This window comes from Rhamphochromis longiceps, linkage group LG4 (genome assembly GCF_057381845.1).
Source record: "Rhamphochromis longiceps isolate RC_006_pf linkage group LG4, R_longiceps_female_GT1.1, whole genome shotgun sequence".
NCBI lineage: Eukaryota > Metazoa > Chordata > Actinopteri > Cichliformes > Cichlidae > Rhamphochromis > Rhamphochromis longiceps.
In genome coordinates, this window is record NC_140560.1 from 9,767,917 (window position 1) to 9,781,461 (window position 13,545).

Sequence of the window (13,545 nt, forward strand, 5' to 3'; positions counted from 1 at the left end):
TTGTTATATCCTTGACTGCTCTGACAAAAATAATAGCCAGCTGGGTTTGGACAAGATGTTGGACATAAGAAAAACTCTCATATGCTCGGAGAATACCTCTCTGACTCTATGATTATGCATTTATTTTATTTTAAAAGAAGGTCTGGGTTGTTGTTGTTTTTAAACAGTGATCATCATTATTGTGAAATGCAAAAGAATGCAAAAGTCTCATTTCTCCTATTAACGTCTGCAGGATTTTACACTTGAAAAAATATATATATATTTTTTTAATATTTATAATTAGCATTTTTTTTTTAATATTTAAAAAAAAATACATAGCATATTTACATTTTGACCATAACCAGTAACCGTGACTGCTGCAGCAGTATGGCAGTGGGCTGTAACGCATTTTTTAAATGTGTTTGTGTGATCATTTGAGACTGTGAAAGTGGATATGCTGCAAAGAAGTGTCTTTGCCCACAGTTACCTTCAAGTCCACCCAAAGGTGCTAATAAGGTTCAGCTCACCCCCGTGTCCCGTCTACAAACCCGCAATTTATTCAGTTTAACTGAAAGACACACTGACATTAACACCTCCGGGGACGTCCCGAGCTGCGTACATGAGCAAAAATAGCATCTCTACGCGGTAGAAAGGACTAGTTTCCTTTCAGGGGACTTCTCGGTAGCGCTGCTTAAGCCTGCCGTGAGCCGACAGTTTCCAGCAGGGTGAGGGTGCGTGGGCTAAAGTGGGCGGACCTGACAGTTTACAGCTGCCGGCGGGACGCATGTTTCATTTCAGCACCAAGGACAGAGCAGGAGGCAGCAGCACCCACCGCACCTTACATAAGAACCCCAAGCCAGGAGCGCTCTTTACCGCTGAAGGACTGGATCGATTTGGTGTCTGAGAACAAGGGATGAAGTAAAGAAGTGAGATGCAAACTTATCAGAACTTCATTTTCATTTTGCCCTTCATATTTCTTTTATTTTCTTTGCGAAACTGGACAATTAACCTTCATATTAACGGCAAATTGATTTTATTATTATAATTTTTCCGTAATGTCTTCGTGTAAGAAATATCACCCTCGTGTGTGGAGTATGGTCTGGTTATAAGAAGTGAGGAAAAAGCCCACACGTGTATCACCTGTTCCTGTAACCATGAATGGTTATAATTTCACCGATTTCAACTCCACCCACGAAGCACACGCTTACCCTTACTCAGCGTCGGTAGACGACCCTCTGTACCGGCAGTACAAACCCCCGGTGAAGGAGCTCATCCCTTTACCAAAGGCGGTGCTGTATCTGCTCATGGCCGCTCTGGTAGTAGTTGGAGTTGCCTATGCCATCATTGGACACCTCATCAAGGATCTGGCCATTGACATAACAGGTACGTGCTAGTCACCCAGAGCAGGCAAATCAAACTCCTTTTACACCGTGGGCCGTGTATGCAGCCCATTTTGATCTGAATTGACCTGTGAAACTTCCATTTGTGTCAGTGTAAAGAAGTTCAACTACACATTTAATGCTTGAGATATTTTAATGAAAGAAGTGCAATTTTACAGCTCACTTTTTATCCACATGATAAAGAAATGCTGCTCTGGGCTTAAATTGTAAGAACCAAATATGTAAAATTACAGAAATGGTTCTGTTAGCTCATTGTGCAGACTGTGCTGAAATTATAAAACTGAACTTTATTTGTTAATTGACAGAATGTCTTTTTTAAAATTGTGAGCCCAGTGTAAAATACTACATTTCAACAGTAGATTGTGAAAAAACAGGAACTTTGTGTTTTTAATTATTCATCTTTATTACTGTGGTGGAGAATGAATGGCAATAGGGGAGAACTTCATCAGTGGTAAAAGCTGTACAACCAGAGAAAATACAGTTACAAGTCTAAAATTGGTGGCCAGTTCTGGCACCGGGGTCTTCTGTTTGGTACTCCTCTGTTTGGATTACAGCTCTGAGAGTACAATAACAGGGATGCAGCAGCAGTGAGGATACACTGAGTACTGATGCATGTACTTTTAACACCACTGTGATCCAAATGAGTTCATCTGCACTCAAAGCAGAGGTTATTTTTGCTCTATATGTTAATAAACATGCCAATAAAATGGGGACAGTCAGTGCTTGGTAGCTTTAGTTTAGCTTTAGTACTACAAAGGCTTAAACTGAACCACTTGTACATCACTTTCAGCCAGACTGTTCAGGAATTCAAGCTTTCTTTTCAACACAAACCTCAGTTATCTGTCAGTTTTCACCATTAATGCATCACCTTTGCCTGCTTTTTCACAGCTTTCAGTTTGTTGTGAATACTCCTTTGCTAAGCCCTGTCTTCCTTCTTTAGAGTGTGTGCTTGGTCCACCTGGAGATGAAGACAAAGACGAGGATGATCCCCAACGTATGGGCAGCCATCCCCCCTCGGCGCATCCGTTCGCTCACAATGCCTTCCACGTGTGGGACCAGGACGATGTGGTCATTCCTCTATCTCGCGACGAAAGCCCCCAGACCAGTCCGCTGCTGCTGGCCGCCATCCCCTACATCCCGTCATTCTTCCCACACTCTCACAGCCCACCGAGTCACGGCTCTCCGGGTTTCCCCAACTGCCCAGAAACAAGCAAGGAAATCCCGGGGGAGTTCTGATTGTGACATGGACCTTGACTACACGCCTGAGTGTGCATAACACATGACTTTGACAGAAGGAGATGGCTGCGAGGTACAAACATGTACAAACTGCACATCTCATATCCCGTGTCATTACCAGCAGACCTTCAGTGACTGTGAAGCGAGCAGCAGTAATGAAACTGTCTCTAACACGTTAAAGGATTTGTCAGTATTACACCACATGGCTTAAGACTGTTGTCACAAAATGAGAAAAGCTGACAACCTCAGGCAGGGAATCCAAAGAGGAAGTGATTTAGAGGAGAAGATCAGCACTTATTGTCTCTGTGTGCCTGATCTTCAGTGAGATACATTTTAGATAAGTACAAAAAGTGTGAGTGACATATGATGATCCAGGGCGTGAGATTGAAAGACTGTCCATCTGCTGCAGCATTATAATCCACCTGCACAACAACAGATTAGCTGTAAAGTCTGCTCACAGATTTGCATTTTTTGCAGTGCAACGTGTCTCTTTGTTGGTGATTTTAATGTTATTTTGGTATGCTTCATGTATGACTCATAAAAAAGAAAAAGGAACGCAAAATCCATTTCTGGAGTCTTTGACAAAGCTGCTTCCAACCTCCTGGCCTTCTCACACACTTCATTAAAATGTTATTTGAAGACACTCGGGGATTAGAGGAAGACTTAAGGGAGTTCCAGCTATTCAACAGTTACGTACGCAGAGCAGCTTAACCCTGCAGCTTTAGCGCAGGTGTCGCACGCGCTCGTGGATTCCCTTTAGCTGTCTTGTACACAGAACGGGACAATGCAGCTTATGGCTCAAAGGTAACCGAAGATCTGAACATTTTAAAAAGAGACATTCAAATTTGTCTTAATTTAGCAGAGCAGAAACCAGACGGGAAATGATTAAGAAATTTACAGGTTAACTGTCCTAAAAACTGTAAAAGACCCATCAAATTAATCTGAGAACTGAACTTTCTCTGAACTTTGTCCAGGCAAAACAGGACATCAGCAGACTTCAGAAAGAAAGAAATTGTAAAATGCCCCAGGAGGCCAAAACAACTACAAAATAATAAAAGTAAATGAATAAAAATTTGAAAGAAAGAGTGGTGAGCTCTGCGACTTATCCATGGAACTGTGGTGGATGATCACGGGATCCTTTCTGTGTTTATAAAATACAGTAAATTATAAAATACAGAAATGAAGAGCACTTTACCCCGAGGCAGGAAAAAAACAGAGAGTTTAAACATTTCATCAGCATCAGGAGGAATTCTGAAATGCATGCTGTAGTAAACAGCATGGACATTGCTTCACAGAACAAATAAGCCTAAAATATTCTAGAAAAACAACCCAGGAGTCGTAAGTTGTGGAGTGACAGAGTTAAGTCACCGGACATTAATCTGACTGAGCTGCTTTTTATTAGATTAATGTGTCCAATTACATTTGAGCCCCTAAAAATAAAGGCATGTGTACAGCCAAAGGTGGCTCTAAATACTCTCATTTTAATATAGTAGTTATATTTTGGTTTGGTCCATTCAAGCCCTCGGCCCATCTGAGAGGCATGGTGAAGGTTTGGGTCAGCTGACTTCAGTGTTTAATAGGTAGTTGTTAGAAACTCGATCACTACGTGTTGAAGTGGTGATGCATATCACTCTAATCTCTTTGATGGTCGCGGTACAGTTCAGTTTCAAATGTGAGCTTTTGCTAACCAACATTAGCATGAGCAGAAAGCTCGCTATTCAGCATAAGAGCTATCAGGACTGTTATGTGACACTGAAATTTAGAGTTTTACAGCCTGATCTGTCTTGATGCATGATCAATCATCCATACATCCATCATCTGGATGTAGTGTTTTCAACCATGACTGATTTCTTTAGTCTTCAACACTGATCAAAGATCATTGATCACTGATCAACGGTCACTGTTCACAGAGAGTTGGGGGATGGCTGCAACCACAGCATTGTAAGATGGTGAAAGCTGTACCCTTAGGCCCCCTCCTCGATTCAGAGATGGTCTTTCCCTTTTCACGTAAATGGCCTCCTTGACTCTGCGCTCAAACCAGCGTTCCTCCTGTCCAGGATGTGTACATCCTCATCATTGAAAGAGTGTCCACTGGCCTGTAGGTGTAAATAGACTGCTGAGTCCTGGCCTGACGAGGTAGCTCTTCTGTGTTGTGCCATCAGCTTTGCCAGAGGTTGCTTGGTTTCCCTGATGTATAAATCATGGCAATCCTCCTGGCACTTAACAGCGTACACTTTGTTACTCTGTTTGTGTCGGGGGACCTGATCCTTGGGGTCGACCGATTTTTAGCGCAGCGTGTTTTGTTGTTTAAAGGCCACGGAAACGCGGTGTTTGCAGCCATTCCCCAACTCTCTCTGAATTGTACTCATGGTCTTTGATCAATGGTCATGGCAATTTGCATATTAATGACCAAAGAACTGACCTCACAGCCCATTGTTCATTCAGTGGGCTTGTGCAAATGTACTGTTTAGAAGATTGGGGAAACCTGCAGTCAGCTGAGACTGAAGAAGACACTTGGATGAGTGACGAAATGTTTCTCCCACTGAAAACGCTTCGTCCAGATGATCAGAATCAACCTTTTGGGATACGACTTGATCTGTTTTATTTTAATATCTTTTTAACTTTGTTTCTCTGGTAAAGACGCAGACGTCACTCAGTCGTCCTGCTGCTGATCGGCATCTCACTGAAAAGCTGCATGCTTTTAGAAATGTGTGGGAGGATTACCTTTACAGTGTATGTTTCTCATACATGCATACAAGTAAAAACATGCTCATTTGAAGAATTACAAGCCAGACTGCACTGATACCTGGAAAAAGCTTTTATTTTGACTTCCAAAAGTTGCAGTTTTATTTTTCCTGTACAAGATGATTGAATATAGTAGATCAGGGTCAAGGTGGTAAAAAAAGGCAGTTTGTAACAAATTCAAGACTCATCCTCATTCACCCAGCTGCAGTGTAGAGTTCATAAAAAAAAAAAAAAAAAAAGATGCTCTTTTGTGTTAAAGCCCTTTGAAATCAGATCTGTCTGAAGGCTGTGGTGAAAAAAAGCCCCGTCCCTTTTAGCGCTACAGTCGCTTTCAGGCCAACTGCTTTTACTGGCCGAGCTTTGATAAAGGGGACAGCGGTGGTGCCGGGCTTTGAGGAGAGACGTGGGTATGAGGTGTTACACAGTAAAGATAAAAAGGAAAGGGTCCATCCAAATGAATAATAACATTAATAACAACAGCTGGGCGGTACTCAGGAGTCCAGGCGGCATATAGGGCTGTCGTAGACCATCTGTAGGTTCACCTTGTGTCCCACCAGCTCTCTGATGTTGTTGATGCCGTATTTAATCATGGTGGGCCTGCGAGACAGAGGAGAAGCCCGCGTGAGCGGTTGTTCTGTTGGGAGACGCGACTATGTTGTGTCTAACAGACGAGAGCGAAAACAACAGAGGTCGGAGTAGTAAAGGATTACTCGCCCTGGATTACGGAACATTACCCAGCTCACTCACTCCACGGTTATTAGCTGCGACAGTTGGTCGTAGTTAAGACTCAATTAGCGCTCGATTCAAACAGCAAGCTGAATACAGTGTGCGACGGCGCGACCAGCGAGCGACTCATTTGGGACGACTTCACTTTAGAAAAGCGGGAGTGAGCAAAGAGAAAGGCAGAGACTCACAGTCTGACCTCAAATAATTTCACAGGATAATAGAAATGAAACTCACGTACAAGCAGGAGTAATCCTCCACAGGAAACAAACCTACATTTCTTCAATGTGGGTCAGTTCAGCGCGTACACAAGAAGTGATTATGAGTACACACAGACTTAATCACACACCTTTAATCCCTACATGGAACATCTACTATAGTTTGGGAGATACGTACTGACGTCCTTCCCTTTTAGACTCATGCTGTGTCTAGCGTGGCTGACCTCTCAGTTTTCCTTGTAGCTAATTAACTCGTATTGCTTTTCATGCACGCTCACCTTTCCAGAGACAGGCCCCAGGCAATTACAGACACATCCTCAGGGAGGCCCATGGGAAGCAGCATCTCTGGTCTGAACACTCCTGAGTTTCCCACTTCCACCCACTTTTTTAATCCTGTACACGTGGAAAGAAATGACAAAAAACAGGGATGTCCAACTCATTTTTACTGTGTACAGCCCACCAACAAGGACAATTTCAACACTACATCTCAGTCTAGTGTAAAGAAGATCAACTAGATGATTATTGATTGCGATGTGTCACATGAATGACCATTGGGGAGGTCTCTATCATTGGTGAAAGCTATAAAACTTACAGTTAAAAGTCTAAAATTGATGTCCTCCTTCACATTTTCCAAAGCCTCCCAGTGGGCCAGATTGGAGTCTTTGACAGGCCAATTCTGGTCCCCGGGTCTTATGTTTGACACCCCTAATATACACCATCAGAAATGTCTATAAAAGAGACTACTAGGACGTTCTTTTGGCTTTCTTAAAGCTCAGGTTTCTGTTGTGTGTAAGTTAGACTAATAGCGCTACATAAAAACAGAGTTGCACTGTACCTTCATGGTAGCTGAACACTTCCATGCTGGGCTCTGTGTAGGGGTTGTAGGCAGGCTTGAAGCGTAGTTTGGTAATTCCTAAAAAAAGGCGTTTGGTAAAAGAATAGGATATTGTAACTGTCTGTTTATTTATTTATTTTTTAAAGTGAGTATTAAGAGGCTTTCTACAAACAACTATCAGCACATTTGTCCCTTCCAAACTTTGGTCTTTCAAGTCCAGTGTCCTCTATCAGTCCTCACCTAGTTTGGTGAAGAACTGATGCAGAACACCCATGAGGTCTCCCAGAGTCAGTCCATAGTCGGCTACTACGCCCTCTATCTGGTGGAACTCTGCTAGATGGGTGGCATCGAGGGTCTCGTTCCTAAACACGCGATCGATGGAGAAATACTTGACGGGGGTGAACTTCTCCTGGTTATCAGTGTGAGGAGAAAAGGAAGGGGAGAAGAGTTTTAGAGTTATTGACTGGACACATACGACGTCAAAACAATGTGAACCCACACCTTAAACCATCTGCTGCTGCTGCTCTTCTATGGAGGGAATTACTCACATTCAGACACAGGAGCATTAGTGAGGTCAGGCGTAAGGCCTGGATCTCAGTCAAGTTTCCAGTTCACGGTCCAAAAAGTCAGTGGGTGCTTAAAGGGCAGGTCTTAAGACATGGTAATGACAAACGCTGTGCTCTTGTTGTCTAAAACATACTCTATGTTTTACTTCAGAAAACAAACATTATGTTGAAATTACATTTACTGACGGGGGAATTACACTCTTAGTCGTGAGCTGTATTATGAAGTGTTACCAAGAAATCAAATCACCAGACAGCTCTGATTTATATGGTCAGTGCAGCGTCCCTACAGTCTCACCTGCTGTGCCAGTTTATACAGCATGCGTGCGCTGACTGCTGTAGTGTGAGTGCGGAGGATGTTCTTCTGAGCCTCCTCTATCTTCCAGTCATACTTGTACCTACAAGAGAGATGATAAAATGCAATGAGATGCAGTGACAGCAACGACACTGTTACTTGTTAAGTGAGCTTGTGATCACACCTCACCCCTGTGAACCGTAGCCTCCCTCAGAGTGGACCTTCTTCACCCTCTCCAGGTAGTCCTGTGGGAACTCGTGGGCGTGCGCTGGGTCTGAAAAACAGCGAGTGAAGGGTGATCAGAAATCATTCTCGATTGAACTCGCAGCTCATTTCCACCACTCGGTGACCTCGGGCTCACCGGACAGGAAGAAGGTGTCGTGCTGGTCTCTGGCTGGGTGCTGCTGGGGCTGGAAGAGGGAGTCAAAGTTCCAGAAAGAGCTTTCTATGAAGTTGTTGGTCGGCATCTCGGTGAAACTACAAGAAACAGATGGTTAACTGGGTGTTTTATTATGCGCTAACCCTAACCCTAACCCCAGTTTCACAGCTGCTCACCCCATCTCCAAGAAGATCTGCCGGAAATGCGTTCGCACCTTCATCAGCGGGTGTAGGTGACCGCAGTCTGGGGCAACACCCATGGCCTCAAAGTTGTAGGGCTTAAATTTCTTCTCTTTCCAGTTGCCACTGGAACACACCACATGCAGGGAGGTAACACAAAAACATTTCTCTCAAATCATTTCGCCATTTTTAATCTGTGGCTGAGATGATTGAGGCGGGCGAATCTACAGTGCACGTAATCAGCACGGAGCAGCACGCAGAATACCAATTTGAATTTTGGGCAATGCAACATCTGGATACTGCTTTTAGCCAAATCCTCTATGATATGATTTCATGCAAAAAAACAAAAGTGTGCAAGCGCTCTTTTCATTCTGTCGCTTTCAGCATGAAAGCTAAAGCATCTGTCCTGCCCTGCCTTTAGGACTGAGTCCACATCTTTGGACTTGTCCCCTTTTATGGGCAGATTTTTTCTCTGTCCTCACTCAGGACCCTGCAGGCTGACACTGACTGCCAGAGGAGGGTGGGCCTGGGTTGGAATTGAACCCAGGCCTCTGCAGTGAGGACTCTGTGCGCACGCTTTACCTGATGAGCTACTGAAACTCTGAGGAGAGTGCATCTCTACATACCTGGCAATCATCTCAGGGGTGAGCTCCGTCTCCTGTTTGGTGATGGTGGTGCTGAAGGAGTTGCCCTTAGTGATCCAGTAAGACTTCACAGTCCTGAACACAAATTAGAATGACCTCAGTACGCAGAAAGGTACTGCTGTTGACAATCTAAAGACCGTAAAAACATGCAGTTATTTTTATTTTGATTCATACTTTCATAGCAGAAAAATCATTTCAAAATAAAGGATTTTAGGTACTTCTTGCATGAATTTATTGATTAGAATAAAATAAAGCAGAACATTCTTAATAGCAAGAAAGAAAGTACACCTCTGCACAGGGCTGTGCGATATGACCAAAATCTCCTATTCCAATATAAGAATTCTATCGTCCCGATAACGATATAAATCACAAAAATGTAACATTTTCTGTAAATTCTGTGAATCTCGGGCAGCTCGTCTTGCGGGAAGTGTTTCCAGCTGCGCGTCGTGTAGCTGGAGTCGAGTGTTTTAACCCATGCATGAAACTATACATTTTTAGACATAAGTTGTAACGGCCGCCGTTTTCTTTGTGAGTATTTATTACACGGCGTGCTGCGGGGAAAAGCCTGTTCTAACGTTTGAGTCTAAGGTTTATTTTTTAGCACCTGGCGGCTCTTTTTTTAATTCTCATCCGTAAATAATCTGCTCTTTCACCTGATTCAGTTTATTTTGAAAAGCCTCAACAGGATCTTGAGCTTTATTGTGAAAGGTTTATGTGGAACATAAAAAAGCAGACACGCGATGCTGTTAACGTCGTTGTTGCTAACCACAACGCATAAAAACAGGCGCTTGTCCGTCCATAGTGTGGTTATATAAAATATAAGAGAAAGAGAGAACTTTAAGAAATTAATATAGCCACTACAGTGACCATCAAAACGATGAAAAAATATTGCCGTAAACAGTTTATTTTGCGACACCACGAAACAAACGATAGCGTAAAATGAAACGATAGACGTTTTTATATCATCATCCGATATATATGGTTCTATCGAACAGCCCTACCTCTGCATGGATTTGAACTTGTGACCTCACACTTTCAAGCCCATTTCTTTTCCTACTGAGCTAGTGTGGCATAGTGATAAATCCATTATGTACCACACAGATTAGTTGTGATGGCGTTCAGAAAAACAAACATGTGTTTAGCTCCTTTCTTGCAATAATGATCCAGATTCATCACTTTTTAAACAGACCTCCATTCTACATGGAGACAACACAAACATCCGCCCATCTGTGGACCGGCTTTGGCCCAGGAGATGACGTCAGGGTCTGCTTTGAATAACCAGTCAGAGGAGGAAAGACTGTCAGATGTGACCAACAGCTATATAGCCACATATATGTTCTCACAGAAACATCATGTCTACCCACGACATGATCACTTCCCTAAACGACAGAAACTCTGATGTGAAGCTAATTAGCAGAGATCCTGTGAGGTTAATTCAAGAACCTCTGTGACAAACCTGCCACGCTGCCACATCACAATGTGATGGTTAAATCTGTCTCACATTGGGAGGATTATTTAAACATCAAACGTAAACATGAATAGAAGCAAAACATTTTTGTGCTGGGGGGGAGTGCTGACAGGATAGCAGGAGCTCTAGTTCTACACTTAGGTAAACATGGGAAAACCAACTAGGTAGATCCAACAAATCATTATTACTTTTTCTAGTGCTCCTCACAGCGGTTTCCTCACATCCATTATTCTTAAGCAGGGGCTCTGCTGCTGCTCAGAGAGGATGCAACATTTATGGACAAGAGTGTCATTTCAATCATGAGTTTAAATGAAGTTAAGCTGGTTGTTAAACTTAATTTGTGCTGCTTTTAGGCACCTGTGGGCTTATTGAAGTGGTGCTGATGCAGGCAGGCAAGCGGTTTATTTGTATAGCACTTTAAAAAACACACCAGGCAGACCAAAGTGCTGAACGACACCGATCAAAACAACTAGCAAAATTAAAAATACAATAAAATTAATAAGAAAGGTGTCAGTTTCCTACACAGTTAAAAGCCAGAGAATAAAAATACGTTTTCAATCTGGATTTAAAGACCTGCACTGATGACGCTTGTCTAATATGGAGGGGAAGGTTATTCCAAAGCATCGGAGCCACAGTTGAGAATGCAAATGTAAACTGTTAAGACACAAGAATCATTTCAGACCTGTATAAAAGATTTATTGAGCTTTTAGGGGAGCAGATCATATGCAGCTGTATTAATAAAAGGATAAAAGGCTTTACCTAAAAATATCATTATATAATATTATATTATCTGAACTGAAGCCATATTCCCCACACACACACACACACACACACACACACACACACACACACACACACACACACACACACACACACACACACACACACACACACACACACACACACACGGTTACTTTGCATCCTGGACCCGAGTGCGCTTTAGTACATCTTTATTTGTTCCACTTATTTTACTCCATCACTCTTCTCCATTCAAATGTAAACATCACCCCTCCCACCATCACGCCCACTCTAATACACACACACACAAAGCAAGTGTGGTTGTTTTTAGCGCACAGTGACACGCCATCCGCTTCCATGCCTTACAGATTCATCGGTTATTTAACACAGTGATGAATTTTCCACTCAGGCTGAATGCAGCTGAATCACACCGGGGATCACCTCTTCCATCACATTTAATCAAATGAACCAGACTTACAGGGTCAAACTTGCTGAGGCAGAGGAGTGTCAGTACAACCTTAATCTGATTAAGTAAAGCTCATTTTAAAGCTTTTACTCTGGAAATTGTAAGACTTTTTTCCACTTCCACTTTCCATGACTGGAAACAGCAGCAGCAAATATTTTTGGGACCATTTAAAAACATTTATATCATGTGTTTGCCCGTCCCGCCCGCCTGTATGTAAGAATAATTTCTAACTCTACGAAACGAATCAGCTAACATGATTCAGACCACTAAGTGACATAAAATCTGATGGTTTAACACTCCTAGCTACCATTGCAGAGATTTGGCTGAAACCCCATGAGCAGCAGACTTCATGTGTGTGTGAAATGTGAAGTGAAAATATTGCCTGTTGCAATACTGAATGAAATTCAACACACTTAACTATGTTTTTGAAGACCTCTAGAGATGCCTGTCTACTTTGTGCATGTTCATCTCTTATTACTGCTGAGCTTGATGAGAACTTGAATCCAGTAATACCAGGCAAGCTGGAATGAGCAGGGAAACCCCTGAGTATCAATTAATCGTCTCCTGCCACCTACTGGCAGAAAAAGGTACACATTCACCACTAACTAAACAAGAGGACTTACACTTCAGAGAGCAGTTTTCTCTTCTTCAGCTCATTCTTTTCTTTTTCTTCCAGCTGAGTACTGTGGCCTTTCTGCACCAGAAGCAGTTTCTCCCTGACCTGGTCGTCTATGCTCTCCACCTGGGGATCAAAAACACACACCTTAATGAGAAAACTGACCTCAATCAGAAAAGGCGACAACAAAAGGCGGGTATGATGGAACACCTACAGTCCTGAATATCCTGGGGCCACCCTCGTGGGCCTTGTCCACTCTTATCCACTTGCTGGACATGGCCTTGCTGAAGCCGATCTTCCCAAATGGCAGTTTCTACACAGAAATGATGGCAGAGTTTAAGAAAGTTTAACTGAAACATCAAAAAAGGCTGAAAATACATGAGAGATGCAGACATTGGGAAATTCAATACAGATGTTTGACAAACATAAAATACATACACGTAAAACCTGAGCATAAACAGTCGAGTGGATGTTGTATTCGTAATATTGTGGACTTTCAGGGATATTTAAGAATCAAAACCTTGCTTCTCTTAAGTGTGTAGCAAGTTACCTCCGTCAGGTACCTAATGCATTAGATTCTTTGTTATTCTGATAATAATTAATTAATTAATTAATTAATTAATTAATTTCAAACACTAACCATGAGCTCGCTCTGAGCCAGGCCCTCCTGGGGGATACAGCTAAAGACCCGGGATTCATGGCTGCCCTGCTCGGCGATCTCGGTGCCCTCCTCGGTCAGCTCCCAGTGCTTGGAGGAGCGCAACTCGGCTGAGATTACCTGTACAACAGGTAACAAACACGGCTGTCAGCTCAACCTATTGCATCAGTCACCGTGCATTTGACTGTGACAGCCTAACTTCCGCTGCTTCTTCGTGAAACTTACGTCACCGAGAGCCTGGAGACTCTTCACGGCCCCGACGATGACCTGATGATCCACCCCGAGGCTGGTCGCCACGGCCAGGCTGTCCACGCCGTCGTCCACCTTCTCAACCCGCTGTAAAAGCGTCTCCAACACACCGGTGTCCGCCATGCTGTAGCTCTACGAAGCCCGAAAGAGACCG

At 43.1% G+C, this 13,545-nt stretch overlaps 2 protein-coding genes across 2 annotated transcripts; one reads left to right on the plus strand and one right to left on the minus strand.

Moving 5' to 3' along the window:
* The first annotated feature begins 801 nt into the window (after positions 1-801).
* LOC146671007 (uncharacterized) lies at positions 802-2,959 on the plus strand. Its single transcript, XM_085405102.1, has 2 exons — positions 802-1,362; positions 2,320-2,959. Exons 1-2 carry the CDS (start codon positions 1,134-1,136, stop codon positions 2,613-2,615), a joined length of 525 nt encoding a protein of 174 aa, XP_085261228.1. The 5' UTR covers positions 802-1,133; the 3' UTR covers positions 2,616-2,959.
* A 2,466-nt stretch (positions 2,960-5,425) lies between these two features.
* On the minus strand, positions 5,426-13,545 carry farsa (phenylalanyl-tRNA synthetase subunit alpha). The gene is made up of 13 exons (XM_085403160.1): positions 13,368-13,545; positions 13,125-13,262; positions 12,699-12,797; positions 12,492-12,610; positions 9,179-9,271; positions 8,550-8,678; positions 8,356-8,471; positions 8,184-8,268; positions 7,998-8,097; positions 7,377-7,545; positions 7,137-7,214; positions 6,580-6,694; positions 5,426-5,957 (listed from the first exon to the last, which is right to left on the minus strand). The coding sequence occupies exons 1-13, from the start codon at positions 13,512-13,514 to the stop codon at positions 5,852-5,854; spliced, it is 1,494 nt and encodes a 497-aa protein (XP_085259286.1). The 5' UTR covers positions 13,515-13,545; the 3' UTR covers positions 5,426-5,851.